At 55.9% G+C, this 21,546-nt stretch overlaps 1 protein-coding gene across 2 annotated transcripts in view; it reads right to left on the bottom strand.

The window, feature by feature from the left end:
* SH2D4B (SH2 domain containing 4B) overlaps positions 1-21,546 on the bottom strand; it is an 83,991-nt gene that overhangs the window by 13,628 nt on the left and 48,817 nt on the right. Inside the window, exons 5-6 of one of the 2 annotated variants that reach the window (XM_077895214.1) lie at positions 16,703-16,919; positions 14,371-14,495 (exon numbers count right to left, since the gene is read on the bottom strand). In XM_077895214.1, the coding sequence (XP_077751340.1) occupies positions 14,371-14,495; positions 16,703-16,919 (342 nt within the window). Of the gene's footprint in view, positions 1-14,370; positions 14,499-16,702; positions 16,920-21,546 lie in introns of both variants that reach the window. The other variant, XM_077895213.1, reaches the window with a different exon arrangement.

The following is a 21,546-nucleotide window of genomic DNA, read 5'->3' as shown; positions in this document are numbered from 1 at the left end:
TCACGCTATGACATTCATTCAAAGTCGGTCAATGTCCTTTGAGGGATGGGGAGGTTATCACCCGGGGTGGGGGGGGAAGTATCACTAATGAGCTTTAAATGTCAGTGTTGGCTGTTTGGAGTCTCCGGGGCACGGCTCTCAGCCCGGGCCCGCTCTGACAGTCTTGTTTAATTCATTTTGGGTACAAGCGTCAGTAATGTTTACAGTCTTTTCAGGTAATCCCAACATGCAGCCAAGTTTGAGACTTGCTGAGCCACAGTGTAAACAGTCCTGCAAGCCAGGGTTGGCAAAGATGCACAAAAGTCATTTTTTCAGCCTATGAACTTCCTCTATATTTAGGGTAAATACTTGGGGGATCTGAACACAGTCCTGCAGACCCGCTCCAGAGAGGAAAGGGGTAGGTCCTGTGAGAAGTCCTCGCCAGGCAGGGAGGAGCAGAGGGGAAGAAGGATTAAAGAGAGGCCCCCGAAAAAAAAAAAAGAGAGAGAGGCCCCCGCTCACGTTCCCGCACCCCACAGCCCACAGAGAAAGTAGAAGAGCCCTGTTCCCCTATTTTGGGGCAAATCTAGCAGGTGCTGTGTGCCTGCATAATGTAGCCACAATTAGGTAAAATGATGTATTTGCAAACAGAACAGCCTGAAGACGATGTTTGCCAGGCTCCCCAAGTCCCTGGGAGTCCTGGAGGGGATCCGGGGCTCCTATCACGTCCTGGGGGATGGGCGTGTGGAACGTGGAGAGAGAGCAGCCCTCATGCAGGGCTGCTGGGAACCGGGACCCGGCCAGCCTGCTGGAGAGCCACTGGCACCCCTAATCAAATTAACTGCACGTATGCCCTCTGGTCCAACAATCCCATGCCTGCGATACATTAGAAAGAAATCCTCACACCGGTCCATAAGGGTCCAGGGCAAGGAATGTAATTGGCTCCCAGATTAATTTGTGGTGCTGATAAGTTGAGGGCAACCTGGGTGCCCACGACTCCAGGAGAGGATGAGCAAAATTAGGTAGATGCACCCCATGGAATACTGAGCAGCAATTAGAAATAATAGGCCAGAGTTAGAAACAGCGGGGCTCTCCTAACACATGCTCCACGAGATAAAGTGAGAAGCACAAATGATATTTAAAGCACCTCACCTTCCTGTAAATGTCCTTAAGTGCAGGGCAGGAGGGGCATCTGTGGTGGCGGCGGCGGCATTTCCCAAATAAAAATAAACAGGAGCAAGGGCGCCCAGGTGGCTCAGCGGTTGAGCACCTGCCTTCCGCTCAGGGCGAGACCCCAGGATCCTGGGATCGAGTCCCGCACCGGGGTCCCCGCAGGGAGCCCGCTTCTCCCTCTGCCTGGGTCTCTGCCTGGGTCTCTGCCTCTCCCTGTGTGTCTCATGAATAAATAAATAAAATCTTTAAAAAAGGTAATAAAAGCAGAAGCAGAACAAGTCAAGAACAAAACCCAAAGTCCAAGGACCACGTTTCCAACAAAACCAAGTCGTGGCAAGTCAGTCCCATGAACCCCAGATACCAACGGTGGTGGGAACAAACAATCAACACAAGACCTTCGTGACACCAAGTGTTTCCACAGGAAGAAGAAAGGAGCACGGGTGACCAACAGACCCGAGGACAGTCAACAGGAATTCCCTGGAAAGCAGGAGGCCGGCTTAAGAACAACAGCTGACACTCGGGATTCGCCTTCCCCAACCCCGGGGAAGGGCAAGAGGCCCATGGGGACACCCTCCAGGGCCACCTTCGCTCCCTGGGGGAGGACTCAAAATTGAGTAAAGTAGGGGAACAGAGGGGCCAGAAGGAGAAGGTCCAGACCCACGTGAGGGAAGGGAACCCCAGGAACCAAGCTGCCGCATTTGTGGACACATCACAAACACAACAGAAGAGGAGGCTCCGTAAAATCCAAATCAGCGTCCTGGCCCTTGTGTCCCTTGAAAGGTTCAGGAAAACTAATTTCGCATAAAAATTAGCCACAAAAAAAGCATCAAGGTCGAATCACATGTAACATTACGAGGAGGAAGAAAAGAAAATATAGGGAGCAGGCTCACCTCCCTCGGGTGCTAGACACACAACCTATACACGAGAACCCTTCGGACAGAGACGCGTGGTCACCAGGACAGCTGCGGATGGAGGAGGACCGGGAGTGTGGGTTGAGCATAAGGACAGTAAGAAAATACGCAAAATGCAGGGCAGCCTGGTTTCTTTCCATAAAGATAATAAAGTATGAGGACAGGGGACAGAAGAGGCAGCCAGGGAGCTGAACCTGTAAGACGTAAGGGTTTTTTTGTTGTTGTTGTTGTTGTTGTTGTTGTTTGGAAAATAAACATCATTAAGAACACAGCCCAGAAAAGAGGCAAGGTGACCCCAGAACCTAGGCTTTGGGGGGGGTGGAGGGTCTTCCCTAATAGTTCATTGATGGCAGCCAAGGCAGGCAAGTCAAGTTGGGGGAATGATCAGTGTAAGAAGGGAGCCCCCAGGCCCCAGCTACACTCAGCATCCAACGCTTCCGGGGGTTCCCAGCAGTGGACCCCTAGAGGCCGAGGCCGAGGCCCAGAGGTGAGCGGCCCACCAGGGGCTTTCTTGGCTCCCGCCAAGCCATGGGCTCCCCTGCACTCAGGTGCCATCGGAAGGCGGGGGTGGGGTATTGGAATGACCCCGGGTGCCCACAAGGGAGCACATGGAGACGGGGGACACCGGGCACCTGCTAGAGAGTCACCAGCTCAGGCCGAAGGAGGCTCCTCAGCCGGAGGAACTGGACACGTCGAGGGTTACTTGTTTAGGCAGCAGCAGGGAGCGGAGGCCCCGACAGGCAAGACCACTTCTGAAAGCAGGTAGACAAGAAAGGACACTTGTGTGCCTTTCCCGCAGCACCTGGAAAGTCTGGGGGCGACACAGAGACCAGGTCGTCTCCAGACACTGTCGGGCCACGACATCCCGGGGGAGCTGGGAACCAGGGACCGCAGACAGCCCGACGGATCTGCCAATGACGACCGAGGCTGTAACAGAGAGTCCCGGGGGGCTTCTGGGGCCCGCACCCCGCGAGGTGCGGCTCCGGCCCCCCAGGCACCTCCCCGCGCCCCACTCAGGCACCCGGCTGCTCGCAGGTTCCACGGGTGCTCGCCGCCGCCGGCCCCAGGAAAGGGGGGGCCCTTGGTAAGGCGGCCTCGGCCGGAAGCGGCCCAGCAACCCACACCTTCTGGATTTTCGGTTCTGGCCCCCCTCACCTGCACGGCGGTCCCTGAAATCACTGGCTCCGAGTTTAAACTGAGTCACCAAACGAGCCTGTTTCGTTCCTCTATTAGTGCTTCTCCCCGAAAAGAAAGGCGTGCGGGGGGCCCACCACACCGTCTACGTCTCAGGGGCCTCAGTGTCCCCAAGTGCCTCTGTCCCAGGGCTGTCACCGCGGCTCTGCCCCGGGCCCACTCCTCGGGACAGGAGCTACTTCCCATTCATCTCTGTCACCTCCCTTCCTTTTTTTTTTTTTAATTTTAAAGATTATATTTATTTATGTATCCATGAGAGACCCAGAGAGAGAGGCAGAGACACAGGCAGAGGGAGAAGCAGGCTCCCTGCGGGGGGCCCGATGCGGGACTCGATCCTGGGACCTCGGGGTCACACCCTGAGCCACAGGCAGATGCTCAGCCACTGAGCCCCCCAGGTGCCCCGTGTGACCCCCCTTTCTTATCTCCAGGCTCTCCAGACGCTGTTCCGATAGGGGCCGAAGCACTAGGCCTCTGTCCTCTGCAGTTTCTCCCAGGCTCCCAGAGCCACCGAGCTTGTGGGGTGAACAGGCTCACAGGCCTTTAGTTTTTGGGGCTCCTGCGGGGCTCCCGTGGGGAGCTGCTGAGACCGCGGCTCCCCTGGACATGCTTGTCGCTTCCAGGTCCAGCCCTGCCTGCGACTGCCGGCCCCAAGCAGGCCAGACAGCGCCCCAGGCCTGGGTAGCACCAACCTCACCGACAGCACATGTCCAGGACTTGGGTCATGCCTGTCTTCCTGACCAGACTGACTGTCCCTAGAGCACAGCCAGGCCGGGTGTGCCCCTCTCGAGGGACCAGGTGCCCTTCTTCCGGCACGAGAGGGCTGCGGGGACCTCCTTGTGGGACGTCAAGTCTGCACGGCTGCAATGGGATGGACTCTGTTCTCCCCCGTGGACGGCCGTGTGCCTCAAGCCTGGCCAGTCAGGGTGACTGGTTCAGGAGCAAGCACGTGACCAAAGCAGACCCGACAAGGCAGGACGTGGGGACGAGCACCAGGGAAGAGCGTGCCCTCCGCCTGCTGGACGTCAACACGAGCAGCCGAGGTGCTGCCTGGAGTGACGTCAACATTAGAGCAACAGAGCTGAGAGATGGAGAAAGGCCTGCTGCTGAGACCTTAAGTTCCCTGGATCAAGCAAAGCCTGAAGCCGACCCTACCTTTGGATTTTTCAGTCACATGAACAGATAAATTTCCTTTTTTGACTCTATCAGGATTTTTTTTTTCCTGTTACTTGCAAAGGAACGTAAGTTCCGTGAGGACGGGAAGCTGTCTGTCGGATTCACCAGCGCCTGCCCTCTACTTAGCACAGCATCTAACACAACAGGAGCTTAATACTAACGATCAATAGATTGGTTACAGAAATGCCTTATACAGGGAGCCTGTGTCCTCAGGCCCCCGCCCGGGTGATTCGACAATTCCCAGCACCGCTTCACTCCATCCACTGCACGAGGACTTGCAGACTGTCGGAGACGTGAAGGTCACCCTTCAGGGATTCTGGGGGAGGGTGACGCCGGCCTAAGAAGGAGCAGACACTTGCCCCCGCCAAGAGCAGGGCATGGCGGCTGCAACCCCCAGCCCCACGGCCCTGAGATGCCGAAGAGCCATCTCTTCCTCCTGCAGGAGATGTTCTGGCCTGGGGAGGCACTGGCTTCCCTGAGTCCCGCGTGCCCCGGGCCATTACTCAACACTGTCCCTCGCCCGTGAGACGGTGACAAGGCCGCTTGGCCTCAGAGCCGGGAGCCTGGACTCCAGAGCCTGCCCACCAGGGCTTGAACCCCACAGGCCCCACTTACCAACAGTGAGCCTCGGGCCGATGGCCTCGACTCTCTGCTGCACCTCAGCTTTCTCATCTGTGAAATGGGACCAATGCTAGCAGGAAGCACACGGTGCTGCCACAAGGGCTAAACAAGTTAGTGCATGTGAGCAAGCGTCTGGCGGGCTATGAACCTTCCTGTGTACCCACCTAAGTGCCAGTATTACCACCTCTTCCAGAGAGCTGTGCCAGGAGTCAATAAGGTGTTTACTTGGCATAGCCAGCACCAAGTAAAAGTTTAATAAATCATCTGTTAAGTCATAAAAGCCAGCCTGACTCCCCAGGGGAGGCCAACCAACCATGCCCCATGGAGAGCACCCAGTGTACACCTGAGGACCAGTACAAGCCTAAGTGCCCCCTTTCCAGGGATGCCCCGATCTGAGCAGAGCTCCTGTGCACCTTGAGACAGCCACAGGCCCATACAGGGTATAGGGCTTGGAAGCAGAGCGGAGACCCCGGCGTCGGCCTCTCTTGTCCCTCAGCCACATACCCTCAATCTGCGTCCAGCCCTGCACCTGACAACCTCCTCGTACTGCAGAGAAGCCCAAAATACTCGGACCCCCTCTTGCAGAGAAGCAGGGGAGGAGGGGAGAAAATCCTAAAGACCTAGTCTCCCCCAAAAAGACTACTCCACTGAATAGGACATGGTTCCACAAAATGGACTAGAGTTTATTTTTCCCCTACAACCCAGAAAGGAAGAAGGGGGTGGTGATAACTTCGTGATATGGTGAGAAACGGAGAAAAGTAAAGGAACTCCACTTGCTGTGTACACCGAAGCTTACAACCTGAGTGCGCAAATGTGGGTAAGGCCCCACTGCCTGCCGGGGGCGGGGTACTCGTGCACGTCTCAGGAGGAGCCGTACGCTGGCTGCATATGCCAGCCGCATCGCCTCCCCTCCGGGAAGCGGTTCTAAGCTGTCCCATGGGGAGGAGACACCCCTGCGGGCTGGTGACAGGCAGGGTGACTCGCAACACCCAAAAGCAGCAGCATCGTTTGCAATGTAACGTGTAAGCAAATGCTCCGGCGTGTAAACCTATAAAGAACTTAATTACTGAACAGAAGGCAATTTGAGTCTGATAAACTTTTAATAATGACGCATAAATATTAATGAGCCTTCATTTCCAAAAAAAGGCTTCTCCACGACTGTAAAGACTAGACTTTATTCTCTAGCAGGTGTCAGAGCCACCGCCTTGGTTTCTCGGATAAGCAGAGACAAGACGCTCAAGGTGGGAGGGGAGAGGGGGAGAGTCAGGCCGCCCGGCCTCATCGCCATCAGACTGGACCGTCCACGTTGCCACGGTTTTGACCGAGGCCTGTCTGGCTTCTGCTGACACAGCCCAGCAGCGGGTGCTCGTGCCTCCTGCAGGTAGCTTGTTCCTCAACGGGACAACTAACAGCTCAAGAGCTCATCAGACTGTGCCACTGTCAGCACCACGTGCTCCGTGTCCCGACCTCGAGGCCTCTCCCAGGTTGAGGGACATTAGTGGTGTGAAGACAGCTGCTGCACCCCCGACGCCAAGTCTTCCTTCTCAAGCCCATGCCTGCCCTTCAGGAAAATGTGAGCCCAGTGTCACTGGCATGAGCTGGGGCACTGGGTGCCAGGCCTGGGATGAGCTCGGGACTGGGGAACAGGTGGGAAACTAGAATCCGGAGCCTGGAGCAAAGAGTACCCCCCAAATAGCTTGCTTTTGTTGAAGAAGGGTCTAACTCATGATAGGAACCTCCCAGAGTTAGGAAGACAGCAGCATCTTCTGTAACCACCAGCGATATGACGGGACTGTCAGAAGAATATGAAATCAATTACACCAACAGGCACCATGGTCTGGGGTCACTCTGCTTTTTTTTTTTTTTTTTTTTTTTTAAATTCCAAATAGAAAAGAAAAATTCTGTTCTCTCAAATCCAACTAGATGGCCAAGCCCTGTCCCTCCCCACACGTTTTAGTTACCCCCACCTGTGCATCAGAAAACAAAAAACTCAGCAAAACAACCAAAATAAAAGTGTTAAGTGGACAAGGCACAAAAGGCTGGAGTCCAAAGCACGGAACTGCAGACCGCCGCAAGGAAAGAGTTAAGGTCTTGAAAACACCACGACGACCTGTGCTTTCCTCAAGCAAAAAAAAAATAATGCTGCTGCTCTTTGTAATCCTTTTTTTTTTTTTTTTTTGAGACTTTATACCCAGTGCACAATTTTTTTTAAGACAGAGGGAAAAGATTCCTTTATTTCTTAGTTGGAACAGTTTAAGCAAGAACTTAAGAGGAAAGTAGGTCAACTGACCTACTTTTTCCCTCTTTTAGAAATTTTTGCATTTGGGATCCGGGTTGGTGGGAAATTTCCACTCCACATTCTGCTCGGGAGAGGAAAATCAGCCATCTGACTTGACATGATGGATCTGCGACATGCCAACCATCCTTCCAAATGACCCATGTGTTACTCTCACAGCTTTCAAAACACATTTCAAGATGGGGATCATAGTCATAATGTAAAAAAAAAAAAAAAAATTCAATTTGTGCTTTTTTGGTGGGGGAGGCTACATAAGTATCATCTTTATGCAGTCATTTGATGTCACATTTTTCATTGCTTCCAAGTGACAACGGTGGCACAGCCTCAGGGTGGGAGGCCACCACGGACAGATTCAAATCCTAACAGGCATCTCCAAAGGCTACCGTGTTTATTTACTCCCTATAACAAATGGAAGCCGGGAATGTTCTAAAACACTTAATAAATATTATACACTTAATCCTCATAACATCACTACAAGGTGGGTACTATTACTTTCTCCACCTCCCACGTCTCTTCAGCAACTCCTTGCTTAACATGGATTCAGCGCCTGGGTCCTCGTTGCCCGGGTCCCCCACTCTGGCTGCCACCTCTCGACGAGCTCCAAGGCCTCACCTTTCCCCATCCTCCCACTGACCGTGGACACCACGCCTGGGGCCTCAGCTGGCTCCCTCTCTCCATCTCAGCCCCAGAAATGCAACCTTCTGGGCTAATCCCAAAGGCCAAACAGGATATCCCCAGACTCTCCCTCCAGCGGGGCCGGGAGACTGACTAGCGGCAGCTGCACAAGGTCACGGAATGAGCAGGGGTGAGATTCAGAATAAAGAACTCGGGCTGAGTCTGAAAGAGGCTTGACTGACCATGCAGTAGGGGACAGTGAATCCAGAGGAAGACCTTGGGCCCCAATCTCCCTCCCTGGGTGGCGGTATATTCAAGGAACCGCCCAAATAGAGGCGGCAAGACCAGGATCCAGAAGGCCTGCCTCTTGTTCCCGCATCTTGCTCCTGGGCGAGCTGGGTGCTAGGGGTCGGGGTCTCGAGCTCTCTGGGCCTGAGCATGGTCACCTGCAGAAAGCAAACCATGCCCGGGTCATCAGCATGGTCACCTGCAGAAAGCAAACTGTGCCCGGGTCAAGAGCCGTTGAGAGTCCCGTGAGCTGGTGGGCACCAGGCCACCCTGCCCGTGGGCACGGCCGCGCGAACACGCGAGGTGGCGCAGCAGCATCTGCAGGGAGGCCCCGACGGCCACGCCCGCCGCCAGCCCCAGGCCTGCCCACCCAGGGCGCTGCCTCCCCGCGGACAGCCCGCCTGGTGACTGCCGTCCACCTGCCGCTCCTGGAGGGGCCATCGGCGGGGTCTCTGCCGCCCGCCCTGTCCGCTCCTAGACCAAAACCGCCACTAGCAGTAGAGAAGTGCGCAAGGGGAAGAAGGCCACGGCCATGGAGAACACCCTTCATCCTCAGCCCCGGACCCCAGGCACCCACTAGTGGCGTGCCCCACGGTCCCCAGGGCACCTGATCCCCCGAGAAAGCCCAGGGAGGCGCAGCAGGAGCAGAGCCCGTGGTCCTGGAGGGACGCAGCAGGCGTGCGCTCGAGTCACGCTGCATCCCAGGGACAGAGAGCCTAGTGGTCCCCGTTCCCCCCCCGGGGTGTGCTGCGACCCCAAGTGAACACCCCTTCACTGCGGTGTTCTCTTGCAATGAAGCGCGTTTCTTTGCACATGCTCGCCCGGGCCCCAGCTCTGTCCTCGTTCACATTCCTCCTTTCTCAAGACAGAACTCCAGAGACTGAGGAGCAGCGGCTCTGTCCTCCCATCTATCCCACACCGGGGCGTCCCTTTTCCAAGACACACATCCCCCGGTGTGGTCCCTAAAAATGACCACAGTGACCTCTGTTTCCCCGCCCTCCCTCCACACATTTAGATGCGCTGCGATCAAGAGCAAGCGAATGAGCACGGGGTGTCATGCCGTATGTTGGCAAACTGAACTCCAATAAAAAAAATACCAAAAAAAAGAGCAAGGTGAATAAGGGGTCTGGAGGCGTGGGCCATTCCAGAAGCCCGCAGCTCTAGGACCTTCCACGTTCCTGGCCTCTCAATATGCTCGGCAGCCACAGTGTGGAAAGGTAGCACGCAGCGCCCCTTGCACTTGGGAGCTCAGGCTTTGTGTGTGAGGCCACCCCTGACCGCGGGGCTCCCTACAGGCCGCATGGTCTATGTGGGGGGTCCCTCCTCCCCGATGGAGCCCCCACTTTGTGCTTTGCCTGGAAAGGCATGACCAGAACACTCCACCTGAACGCCGGGCTCAAGACCCACACCCAGGGCCCGAGCAGGGTTTACCAACACCAACCACGTCAGCCACGGCCCAGCACCGTCCCCCAAGCCTGAGGGCAAGCTGCGAGACAGCCAGGGGGTTGTCGCCAAGACAATAACCACGGGTCACACTGTGACCACTCTCCGAGGAGAGAAAACCGGAGGAGAAACAGGTCTCCCTGAGTCAGTGCTCAGACAGAGGATGTTCTTAATAATTTTAGATCCATGCTGAAGTCCAAAAATAAATTTTTCTCCCCCAAAGCCAAGATCACATGCACCAGGTTTCCTCAGGAGTATTTTTGGAGAACTAGAAGTCTCTCTTACAACCCCTGGAACATTTAACAATGAACAAAGGAGGAAGGAGGGATAACTTTACCGTTTTCTCTTTTTAACAGAGGAGACGACTGCGAGGGCCTTGGTCCCAGCGGGAAGCCCGTTCTCCTGCCCCTCTCCCTGCCTCCCCGCACCCCTGTGCTCTGGTCCCCAGCGTGGGCGGGGCCTCGGGGGGACAGACATCAGCGCCCACCCTGCCATGGCTCATCACGGGGGACAAAACACATCTGTTGGCTTGATCTTCACGAGTCCTGCAAAGTCAGGGTTAAAATCCCAATTTCAGAGATGGGGATTGAAAGGACACACCCAAGGTCACAGAGCTGCTAGGTTCTAGAGTGGGCCCGTGTCTTCAGACGCCTTGTCTGCACTGCTCTTTGGAGTGTCGACACACCCCACTGTGTTTGAGGGAAGGAATTAGGAGTCAGAGCGGTTGCTTTTAACCTGCACCCAAAATCCAGCTGAACTGGGGTGCCCGGGGGGCTCAGTCGGTTGAATGTCCAGCTCTTGATTTCAGCTCAGGCCATGATCTTGGGGTCGTGGGATCATCCATTCTCCACTTAGAGTCTGTTTGAGATTCTCTCCCTCCCACACCCTCCTCTCCTCCATGCTCTCATGCTTATGCTCTCTCTCTCTTTCTCTCTCTCTCTCTCTCTCAAATAAATATTTTTTTGAATATTTAAAACCCAGCTGAGTTAACTAGGATCATTCTACCCAGGAAAAAACGGATTTATAGTAGGGTTGTAACAGATTACATTATCAGCTCAAACTCTCCTCCGCTCCCTGTCTTCACACACTTGGACACACAGCGTGGCTGGTCCTTACAGGAGAGAAGCAGGATACACTTTCCCACCCCAAACTCTGTGACATATTGTGGCCAATGTCATGAGGTGAAAGCAATGGGGTCCTGCTTCAAAGAGGAGGTTCACAAGCCGAGAAGGCCACTTGCCCTCTGGCCCCTGGGAGGAGCGTGGTAGATTCAGGGAGCAGAGTTGCCCCTGCTAAGACATCCGGCTGAGACCAGTTGAGAGCAGAGCCCCCAGCCAACCCCCTAGGAGGCAAAGACCCCCTAACAGTAAAAAGGGTGCAGGCTGCCCGTGGGCAGGATGGGCAGCAGACCCATCCCAGGAAGGACTGGTGGGGTGCCGGGTGGGGGGGGCCTCAAGGATGCAGTCAAGGAATGCCTCCCCTGGGGAAGAAGTTGGAGCACATCAGGAGCTCCAGACTTTGGGATTTTGGGGATGAACAAAGTTACTCTCAAGAATTTGGAAACCAGGAGTCCTGGATGGCTCAGCAGCTGAGCATCTGCCTTTGGTCACCATCCTGGGTCCTGGGATCGAGTCTCAAATCGGGCTCCCCATGGGGAGCTGCTTCTCCCTCTGCCTGTGTCTCTGCCTCTCTCTCTGGGTCTCTCAGGAATAAGTAAATAAAATCTTTATTAAAAAAAAAAAAAGACAACTGAAGATATCTTTATAAAAATAAAAATAAAATAAAAAATCACATTTTTTTTTCCATCCAGGTAGAAGGGAAAAGTAGAGATGGAGTTGAGGAGCTCTGCGATGCCTCTCCTGCGGGCCGCCACACGCGCTGCAGGCCCCCCGGGCCCCTGGCCCAAGCCTCCCCCGCAGAACAGCGGAGCTGCACTAAGAGGCTGCCCTCGAGCTTCCAGGATTCCAATGGACCGAGGAAAAGGAAAGCAGCAATTCAGAGGCCGCTCTCTCGGGGCTGCAGGGACACATACCTGGGACAGAGGCGAGAAACAGGGACCCCCCCGGGACTGTCTGGGGATGTGTGGCTCAGCCACCCGGTGAATGGTGACTCTCTTCTTTCTGGGCCCTAAAGAGCCTCTCCATCCTGTAGGATATGTGGAGGCCTGAAGGAAGGGGGTTGCAAGCGGACAGCTCCAGCTTAACCTCACTCGTCAGGCCCTGAGGAGACCCACACACTGACCAGGGACCAGGGCAGAGAAGCAATGGCTGCCCTTTGGGACTGGGAAGACTGGGATCTCATCTGATACTTCATTCCCACCTTCATTCATTCTTCCTGCAGACACTTAACTATGGTAAGCACTCGGGGCAAAAATGAACAAGGTCCCTAGTTTCACAGGCTTACACACAGGTAGAGCAGAAGACAGCAAATAATAAGGTGAATATCGATTGGGTGAGCACTCTTAAAGAGGGACGTATAGTGGGTGAGAGCCACTGTTAAAGGCTGCTTTAGATAAGGATTCAGGAAAGAACTCTTCCAGAAGGGGATATTTGAGATGAGAAATAAGAATGCAGCATCCATGCAAAAAGCTAGGAGAACAGCAATGCCAAGCAGCTCAGAAATAAGTACAAAGGGCCTGGGGTAGAAAAGAAAATGGCTTGTTTGAGACAGAGAAAAAAAAAAAAAAAAGCCAGAGCTGTGGAAGCAAGGTGGACAAGGGGAAAATTGTGCTAGGAGGCTGGAGCAGGAAGCCTGGAGTTTGAGATTCCTTGCAAATATAAACAGAAGGAAGCAGTGCATATTAAGCAGGAAAGTAACAGGATCTGATTTATCTTTAAAATATATTCTTAGGATGCTGTGCGAAGAATAAATTGTAGAGGGGCCCGAGTGAAACAGGCAGACCGGTGAAGACACCCTTGCACAACCAGGTGGTGTCTCTGTGACCTCCATGACCTTGGGCAGTCCCTGAACAATGCTACATCTCAGCCACCCCAGCTGTAGGGTGGCTACTACCTACACTTCATGGTTCACAAGCTTTTTGGGCTCCTGAAGCTGTGGATGGAGGTGCACACGGCCTTGCTCACCCCTGCACGCCAGTTGCCTTCTCTGGAGCCGGAGCCACGCCCACAGCTTGCCCATGAAGGCCTCCCCATGAGCCCTGAAGAGTGTGTGGTCATTAGTGCCCATCACAACACTGAGGTCAGCTCTCCATCTGGAGGGAACTGGAAACACCTGGAAGCTGCCCAGGAAGCAAGTGGGGAGTTGACGTTGAAAGGGGAGACAAGACCAAGGCCAGGGTGCAGGCTGGCCAAGCTCCCAGGAGGCCAGAAGAAGAGATACAAAGGCACTCAGGGGTCTGATGGATACAAACTGTGGCAGAAGAGATCAATTCTACCCCAGGGAGTCCACAGGCAAACCTGGGCTCAGCGCTGATAAGGGAGGGACGACTCAGGGAGGAAGGCCGCAGGCAGCTGACCCAGAGAAGCCTGACAGTGTGGCCAGGCTGCTGGGGGACACGAGCCCCTGGGGAGCAGAGAGGAGATGTCTCAGGCAAGTGTCTCCTGGATAAGCCAGCACCCAGGGGACCAGCCCACTGTCTGGGGACACACGAGCAAGCTCAGCTCAGATCACCTGAGCCTGGCCCATTCCCGAAGAACTGCCTGGTTGATTCAAAAACTTACGAATAAACAATACATGCTTATTTGTTTTCAGCTCCTGAGTTTTGGGGTGATTTGTTACGTAGCAATAGCTAACTGATCCAGACGAGTCTGGTGGCCGGTAGCGACTCCCGTTTCCCCGTAGCAAGTCTCTGCTGAAATCGCAATCCTGTTTCCCTGTTTGAGGCCGCTGCAGGTTCAGATCACTGGACTGGGGTCAGGAGCTTGAGGTATGTTCTTGAACTTGACCTCACAAGTCTATTGGTGATGTTAGGAAAGCCTCCTCCCCGATCTGGACCTGTGTCCTTGTCTGTGAAACGGAGAGTTAGATAGTTCCAGGGAGCCTTCCAGCTCTCATGCTCTATGCTTGGGTGGCTCTGACCTCTTCATTCAGCCATTCGGTCCTCTGATCAACAAGTGTTTGTTCGGAGCCTGCTGTGTGCCGGCCCACGGTCAGGATCAGGGATGCAGGCTCAGACGACAAAACGTGGGCCCTGCCCAGCAGGAGCTCATGGTACACGGAGAGCTCACTGTCTTGTGGGTATAGAGAAGACCTCTGAGGAGCCCCTGACGGCCAAGGAGGCTGTGAGTGAAAGCAGTGGGCAAGAGCGTGGTCCTCCCTCCCCAGCAGAGAGCGGGGAACGCACATTTGGGATCCCCGGCGCCTCCAGTCCCCTGGACTCCTGCTCAGAGATGTTTGCCTGGGTCCCTAAGGCCTTGATGAAGGCCACTCAGTAGTTCAGCTCATGCCCTGGAGGAATCAAAACCTGTGCCTTGAACTCAGCACATTTAACGAGCAAACAGAGGACAGCCATGGGACCTCTCTCCACCCAGGCGACCCGGGAGAGCCAATCCCTAGAGCTGGGAGACTGGCTGGTCTATGTGGGGGTGGCGTGGAAATACCAAGGTCCAAAGTCCTCGACTCCCCCTGATGCCAGCAGCCCTTCAGGACCTCCTCCCGACCTCAGAGAGAGGCAGACGTGGAAACTGTCTGCTCCAGGGGCCCGGTAAGCCATCCTACCATGGAACCAGGGGGCGATGGATTTGGTGTTCCTCTCAAAGCCAGCTCGGCGAGGCAGCTGCTCCTCCTTAAACCAGCGGACAATGACTTCCCTGGACACGGGTCTCAGTGGGCGCTCCCAAGTCCTGCTGAGAAGGGAGAGGAAGTGTGGAGACTCAGGAAGGGGAGGAGAGGGCAGAGGACAGAGGAGGAGAGGGGAGGGAAGGCCACTATGAGGATGAGTAATGCCCACACTCGTGCCTGTGGCAAGAATGGAGTCCAGGTGCATGAAGCCACTTTGCAGATGATAATACACCAAATATTCTTATTTTTCCCAAAAGAGCATTGTTATCACTTGCTTTGAAAAAAGTCACACAGGTGGGCATGGAGAAGAGGACGGGAGGGATGTCTGAGGGAAAGAAAAGGCATTTTTCCCCCTCTAGAACTGCAGGGCACAAGCATCAGCATCCACGAAGGAAGAGCCTCACGTACCCGGAGTAGCAGAGCCACCTGGAGAGGCCACTCCCCAGCCTCCCTCCCGGGGGGCCCGTGTGTAGAATGAATGTCCCCAAGGTTATTCACTAAGGGCACCCTTGGTAATAACCAAAGATTTCAAACAACTTAATGTTAAAACATTAACAGAGTTTCTGATAAATCATTTCTAGCTCATCTGTGGAGTAGAATACGATGCAGCTATAAAAAAGGAAAACTGGACCAGGGTGCCTGGCGGGCTCAGTCAGTGGAGCACAGGATGCTTGGTCTGGGAATGCTGAGTTCAAGCACTGCATCGGGTGTAGAGATTACTTAAAAAATAAAATCTTTTGGGATGCCTGGGTGGCTCTGTGCTTGAGAGTCTACCTTTGGCTCAGGTCATGGTCCTGGAGACCTGGGATTGAGTCCCACATTGGGCTCCCTACATGGAGCTTGCTTCTCCCTCTGGCTGTGTCTCTGCCTCTCTCTCTCTCTCTCTCTATGTCTATCATGAATAAATTAAAAAAAAATCTTTAAAAAAAATCTTTAAAAATAATAAGATAAAAAAGAAAACTAAATAAAAATAAATGAATAGCTAAAAACTGATATGAAAAGACCTCTAAAATATAGTTCAATGGAAATAAAAGCCAAGACACAGAGCCATGTGTATAGTGAGCAACCTTTGCTGCAAAAATACATAAATAAAAAGCCAGGGATATGACTTTTCACGTCACCAACTCCTCAAAGGAACTGGACGGGCGCACGTACACTGAGGACGGTGCCCCCCTGTGGGGCAAGGAAGAGCCAAGGAGATGGAGGCAGGAATGCGAGGCAGTTGTTTCCCATACGTCTTTTTAAATTTCCTGGTTTGTTAATCATATAAATGAAAAGGAAGGAAGGGAGGGAGGGAGGAAACGCAGGTACGGCCAGCCCTCCCTAGACCGCGGGGGGAGGGCGAAGGGGCCTACGAATGATCCTCAGTCCCAATTAGGGCAAAACTCAGAAGGGACTGGCCTCTTCTGCAGGTTCACGGTGGTTCGGGAGGCCGCGGGCACCCACCGCCCAGCCTCACGGGGCCGCAGTCGCCCGGCAGTGCCAGACATGCAAGGGACCAGCCGGGCACCGGTGGATGGTGGGGGGGCTCCAGGCGGCCTCACGGGCAGTCGCCTCGGTGCCCTGGCCAAGCCGCCCGGGAGACGCCGGTGCGTAAGGCCCTGCACCAGCCACGCTCATCTGCCAACCTGCTAGCAGATCTGGGAATGCACCAGCGCCGGCTGCGCTCGGGACAAGGAGCCAGCCCTGCTTCCCAAGCGGCTGGGCCACTTTTAACCCTCTTGAGGTCTTACAGTACAAGTTCTTAGGGACGCCCGGGGGCTCAGTGGTTGAGCGTCCGCCTTTGGCCCAGGGCGCGATCCCTGGGTCCCAGAATCGAGTCCCACATTGGGCTCCCTGCAGGGAGCCTGCTTCTCCCTCTGCCTGTGTCTCTGCCTCTCTCTCTGTGTGTCTCATGAATAAACACATAAAATCTTTTAAAAATTAAAAAAAAAAAACGAGTTCTTAGCCTGGAGTCTGTGATCTATAAGAGCTTGGAATTACATGCAAATATTTTGGGGCATTTTCATGTGCACATCTTGGAGGGTACACAGCGTTCTTTAAGTGTTCAAAGGAATCCTGGACCCTGGATTTCCAGACTCCCAGAACTCCGGGGCTAATCAACATCTGGGACCAGACTCCTCACCACCCGCTCCGGCCCCATTATGCAGACTTGAACACTGAGGCCCACGGGGGGGGGGGGGGATGACCAGCTCCCAATGTCACAGCAGCTGGAGCAGAGCTGGATGGAGCCCCCGGCCGCACTGCACCTGCAGAGCCCCAGACCCACCTGACGGGTATGGCGAGCGGGGGTGGCGGCCCCGGGCCTGGGAGGTGGTGGTAGAGTCTGGCCTCCTGCTCGTGGCTCTGGCCGAGCTCTTGGAACATGGAGCTGAGGCCGGCGACCGTGCCCTTCTGGATGGCGCGCAGCGAGTGGCGCCGGTACTCGTCCCTGGCTCGCTGAGCTCCGCGGCTCCTCTCCTCGTCTGCGGCCTTGGACCTGCGCACTGGAAAGGGGTGCAGGGCGCGCTCACCCAGACTGGAAGCCCAGGCCGGGCGCCCAGCAGGTCGGGACTGGGCCCGCAGCCCCTGCACTCACCCGGAAGCCCACGATTTGGCTGGATCCACCCCCACGGGCCGAATGGAGGGCCATTCCTCCAGGTGGAGGCAGTCCCGACAGTGTGGGCTCATCTCCCCATTCCAGGAGGAGCACGCAACCTTCGGATGGAAATGTGCACCCCTGTATGTATGTCCTCCTGGGAGTACCCTGCATGGAGCGGCTTCTCAAACCACGAGCCCGCCCGCCAGCCTCAGTGGCACCTGGTGAGGGGATCGGCCTCTCCAGACTCCACTGCCACCCCCCTCACTGGGTGGAGGCTCTGTCCCTGCCAAGCCCTCGTTCCATGCTTCCCCTGCGATATCTCATTACAGACGCTTCCCCCAACCACCGAGGGCGGAGGGCCCGTCACTGTTTCTACATCAGAAACCCGGCCTCCAGAAGGGGACATAACTTGCCCCAAAATAAACAGCCAACGAGGGGCAGAGCCAGGGTGAGAACCCGAGCGAGGCTGGCTCTAGAACCCAAGCGGCTCCCACCACCCCCTGCAACCTGCCTCTCCACCTCTCAAGCCTCCTTCATTTGAAAACCAGGTGTGCCTGACACCAGAGCCCCTGCTCCTTCCTGCAAAAAGCCAAAAGGGCATTTAAGACCTGCCAGTCCAACCTCCTCATGTGGCTCATGTGGAATCTGAGGCCCAAGGAAGGACGGTAACTTGCCCAGCTGGGTCGGTGGCCGGGCCGAGCCAGCAGCCATCCTTCCTGCCATCACCGGGCACGCTGTTGGAAAACAGTGGTGTCCTGGGTCCCGCGCCCTTTCTCTAGGCTGCGGTGACCTTGACAGCTGATGCCTGAGTATGTTGGAGAGAGAGGATCCTTTGGCAGCTCCTCACTCCCAGATCACAGACTCCAGATGCCCCTCTCTCCGGCCTTCCAGCTTTTTCCATCCCGCCCAAGGCAGGGCCCTGTCTCAGCCAAGTGGCCTCGGAAAGACATCTGTGTGGTTGCTGCTTCTGAAACTCAAAAGGGCGTCCTAGAACTGGGGAAACACCAAGAGAAGGAACGCAGCCTGCTGGAGGCCAGGTCTGGAATCAAAAGCAGTTCTTTCGTAGTCTGATTGCGTCCTGTGCAGGCCCCTGTCTGCTCCTAACATCGGATTCTTTTTGTAGAGAACTCTCGGAGCCGGGCGTGTTCTAATTGCACACGACTGCTGATTGCGTGCGGCGCCCAGGCGGGTCGCCTTCCCCTCTGGGAGCAAACTCTTACCCACGGTCTAGTCCTCCGGCACCTCCGTTCCACTCGTGCGTAACAAACACCTACCACCTACCCACACGGGAGGACTGTGCTCTGTCGGTGTCTGGAGGGTACAAGGTAAACAGCCTGGTCCTGAAAGAAAGCACTTCTCCCTCTCACGTTGTCAAAGCCCTTTTCTTGAAACATGATAGAACATCTCCCCAGCTCCGAGGCAGGCAGTGTGAAGTCATAAAGCTCAGAAAGGTTTATGGAATGGAGGTCACGTGCAGAGGATCCAGTAGGCTGAGCAACACCCCCCTGCACCCCATCCCAGGGCCGGTGGGGGCCATCGTCTGCTCTGGTCATTGCTATATCCCTTCGTACGTATGTGTTAGTCACCAGGCGGTACCCGTTCTTGGATGACCAGGCCCGATTATAGGTATTTAAGCCTGAGCTGGGTGCAGATGTGACAAAGACCTTCCCTTCAAGGTGCTCCGAGGCTACCTGGGAAAAGAAGACAAATGTCTCTAACACCATGGAATCTGGGACAGATAAAGTATTGTTAGGGTTTAGGGCGTCGCAGCTCTCGTCTTTGGTGAGGGAGCCAACAGCCATCACAGGAGAGGAAGCATCTGGAAAGGTCAGTAGGAGTTCTCCAGAGACAGAAGCCATCCCAGGGAGGAACCTAGGTATCCGGGGCCCAGCTGGTTCATCGGCACGTTGTGGATCTGAGAACAGGGCAAGGCCTGCCTCGCGTCGCCATGGGAGAGGCAGACGAGGCCGGGATCCCCCCTGGGCCACCAGCCAGCACACTAAACACAGAAGCTGGGGCCCCACGACAGCCAGCGACCCCTGAGAGCTTACTGAAGGACAGCGACCGCCCCCCCGCTTTGTGACAGGTTGCAGAAAGAAGTCATAGGCAAACTGGGAAGACGGGCTTTGGGGGCTCGACCAGGTGAAGCCCCGAGCCTCCCGACCCACAGACACTCAACCCAGCCTCCTGAAGGCCAGCCCGGATCCGGCCATGCTCGTCCTCGGGAGCCTCGCACACAGGGTGAAGGGCACCCCCTCCCCATCCCCCACGCCCCAGCCCTCAGGAAGCGTCCTGACCGCTCTACTGCCGTCCCCGCTCTCCTTACAGGGTTTGTTTCCGAGGCATAGTCGGTACATGACATTGTGTGAGTTTAAGGTATTGAGCGTGTTCATTTGACACATTTATGTATCGTAACGACGGCCCCAGAGCCTTAGCCAACACCTCCGGCACGTCCCTGGGGCCAGAACGGTTAGATCGAGGCTCCGAGCACCTCGACGTGTCTGCCGGGCCCTGCAGTCGGTCAGCACGACTGCCGTCGCTCTGGAGCCCCTGCTTCCCAGCGGGTCCGTGCACCTCAGCCAGCGTGTCCCCCACCCCGCGCCACCCCCCAGCCAGTGCCTGGACCCCGCCATCCAGGCAGGGTGTCACGCCGCATTGGCCTTCCTCTGGCTCATAAGCTCACGCAGCACATCGCCCGCCAGGTCGGCGCAGGTGGCAAGGTCTCTTTCCTTCCTGCGGCCTAACAATATTTCACCGTGCGCGCGTGCAGGCGTGTGTGTGCACGCACGTGTGCTCTCCAGCCACTCGTCCGCTGACAGCGGGCTGGTTTCCGTACCTCGGCCGCTGTGAACCCACGAGTGCGGGCCTCTCCGAGCTCTCCTGCCCCTCGGGGATACCCAGAAGGTGGGGTGCCCGACCCTAGGGGGGGGTCTAAGCTTTGAGGACGTGCCATCCTGCTTCCCCCGCGGTGCCTGCCGGGTCCCTTTCCCGCCTGGGCCTGCGTCGCCCCATCCAGCTTCCCCGGGCAAGTCCCTCTGAGTCTCCTCTGGGCCTCAGGCTCCAGCTCTGTCAAGCCGGGAATGACACAGATGCCCGCCTCACGGAGCTGTCACGGAGCGTAAATGAAACGCCAGAACACTATAAACTATGAAGCGTGCTGCACGCGCGGGGTCCGAGGCCATCAGGCCTGCGACTTCGGTCCTTTCTTCTGAGCTCCCGACGCCTGAGTCTGGAGCCGGGCCGCCTGGATTCAGATCCCGGCTCCACGTCCCCACTGCGTGACACCGGACATGTCACTTCATCACCCTGGGCCTGCGTCTCCTCCTAAGAGAAATGTAGAGAACAGCAGCCCCTACCGCGTGGAGTCCCCGCGGGGATCGAGAGCGCCGGCGGTGCGAGGAGCCAAGCCACTGCGCACGGCGTCGGGTCCCCTCCGAGGGCTCCCCAACATCGTCCTCTCGGTGAGCCCTGGAGGAGCCGGTGCAGCCCTGGCTCTGGTTGGCGCACACAGGCGCCCCCCACACTGTGCTGCGAGATCCTAAAAGGATTGGATTCACAGAATCAGGAATGGATTCAGACTCCAGCCCGTGAATCTGCCACGGAAAACCTCAGCCAGAATTCGTGGGTTGTTTTCTCTTTTTTTCCTTCTGATCCAGTGAAAACAACCAAAACTCGTGTAAGAAGCCCCATTAGGAGCAGCCACCTCCTAGCACCCGAGCCAGCAAGTGTCAGACGCTCTGAGTGGACCCCGCGCCTGGGCAGGCCCGGCGCCCAATCACCCTCCTCCCACAGCTGCCCTCGGGCCCAGACAACACCCTGCAAGCCCACACGGCACCCACGACAGGGGCGAGCACAGCCACCCCCACTTCAGGAGTGGGATCCAGAGCCTCCTTCCTCCCGCTGACAGGAGGAGCGCGGAGCCTGCAGGAAGGCACTGCCGGCTGCAGGAGCGAGGCTGACCCAAGACAGCCCGTGGGGGGCCGCCCGCAGTCACACTCCACACCACACCCAGGGGGATGCCTATATATATATATATTTTTTTGACTCGTTTAATCAGAAAAAATAGAAAACACGTGTCAGGAAGAGTGGGGAGAAAGTGGAACCCTTGTGCATCGTTCGTGGGCATGGACCACAGAGCAGCTGCTGTGCAAAATGGGAGAGCAGTTCCAGAAAAATCAAACATACCATTGCCATGCGAGCCAGCAAGTCCTCTGCTGGAGATACACCCCCAGAGGGCTGAAAGCGGGGCCACGGCACATTCCTGTACGGCCATATGCACAGAAGCGTGATTCACAATAGCCTAAAGGTGCAAACGACCCACATGTCCATCAAAGGACACCCAGGTAAACCAAGTATGCTAAACACACCCGGTGGGATATTATCCAGCCCTAAAAAAAGAAGGGGATTCTGGGGCACCTGGGTGGTTCTGTCGGTTAAGCATCCATCTGCCTTCGTTCGGTTCAGGTCATGATCTCAGGGTCCGAGGGTCAAGTCCCATGTTGGGCTCCCTGCCCAGGGGGCCTCTGCTCCCC

The sequence above is a fragment of the Canis aureus genome, chromosome 4 (assembly GCF_053574225.1).
Source record: "Canis aureus isolate CA01 chromosome 4, VMU_Caureus_v.1.0, whole genome shotgun sequence".
Lineage (NCBI taxonomy): Eukaryota > Metazoa > Chordata > Mammalia > Carnivora > Canidae > Canis > Canis aureus.
The sequence above is the reverse complement of the archived record's forward strand: the minus strand, read 5'-3'. Positions and strand labels throughout refer to the sequence as shown.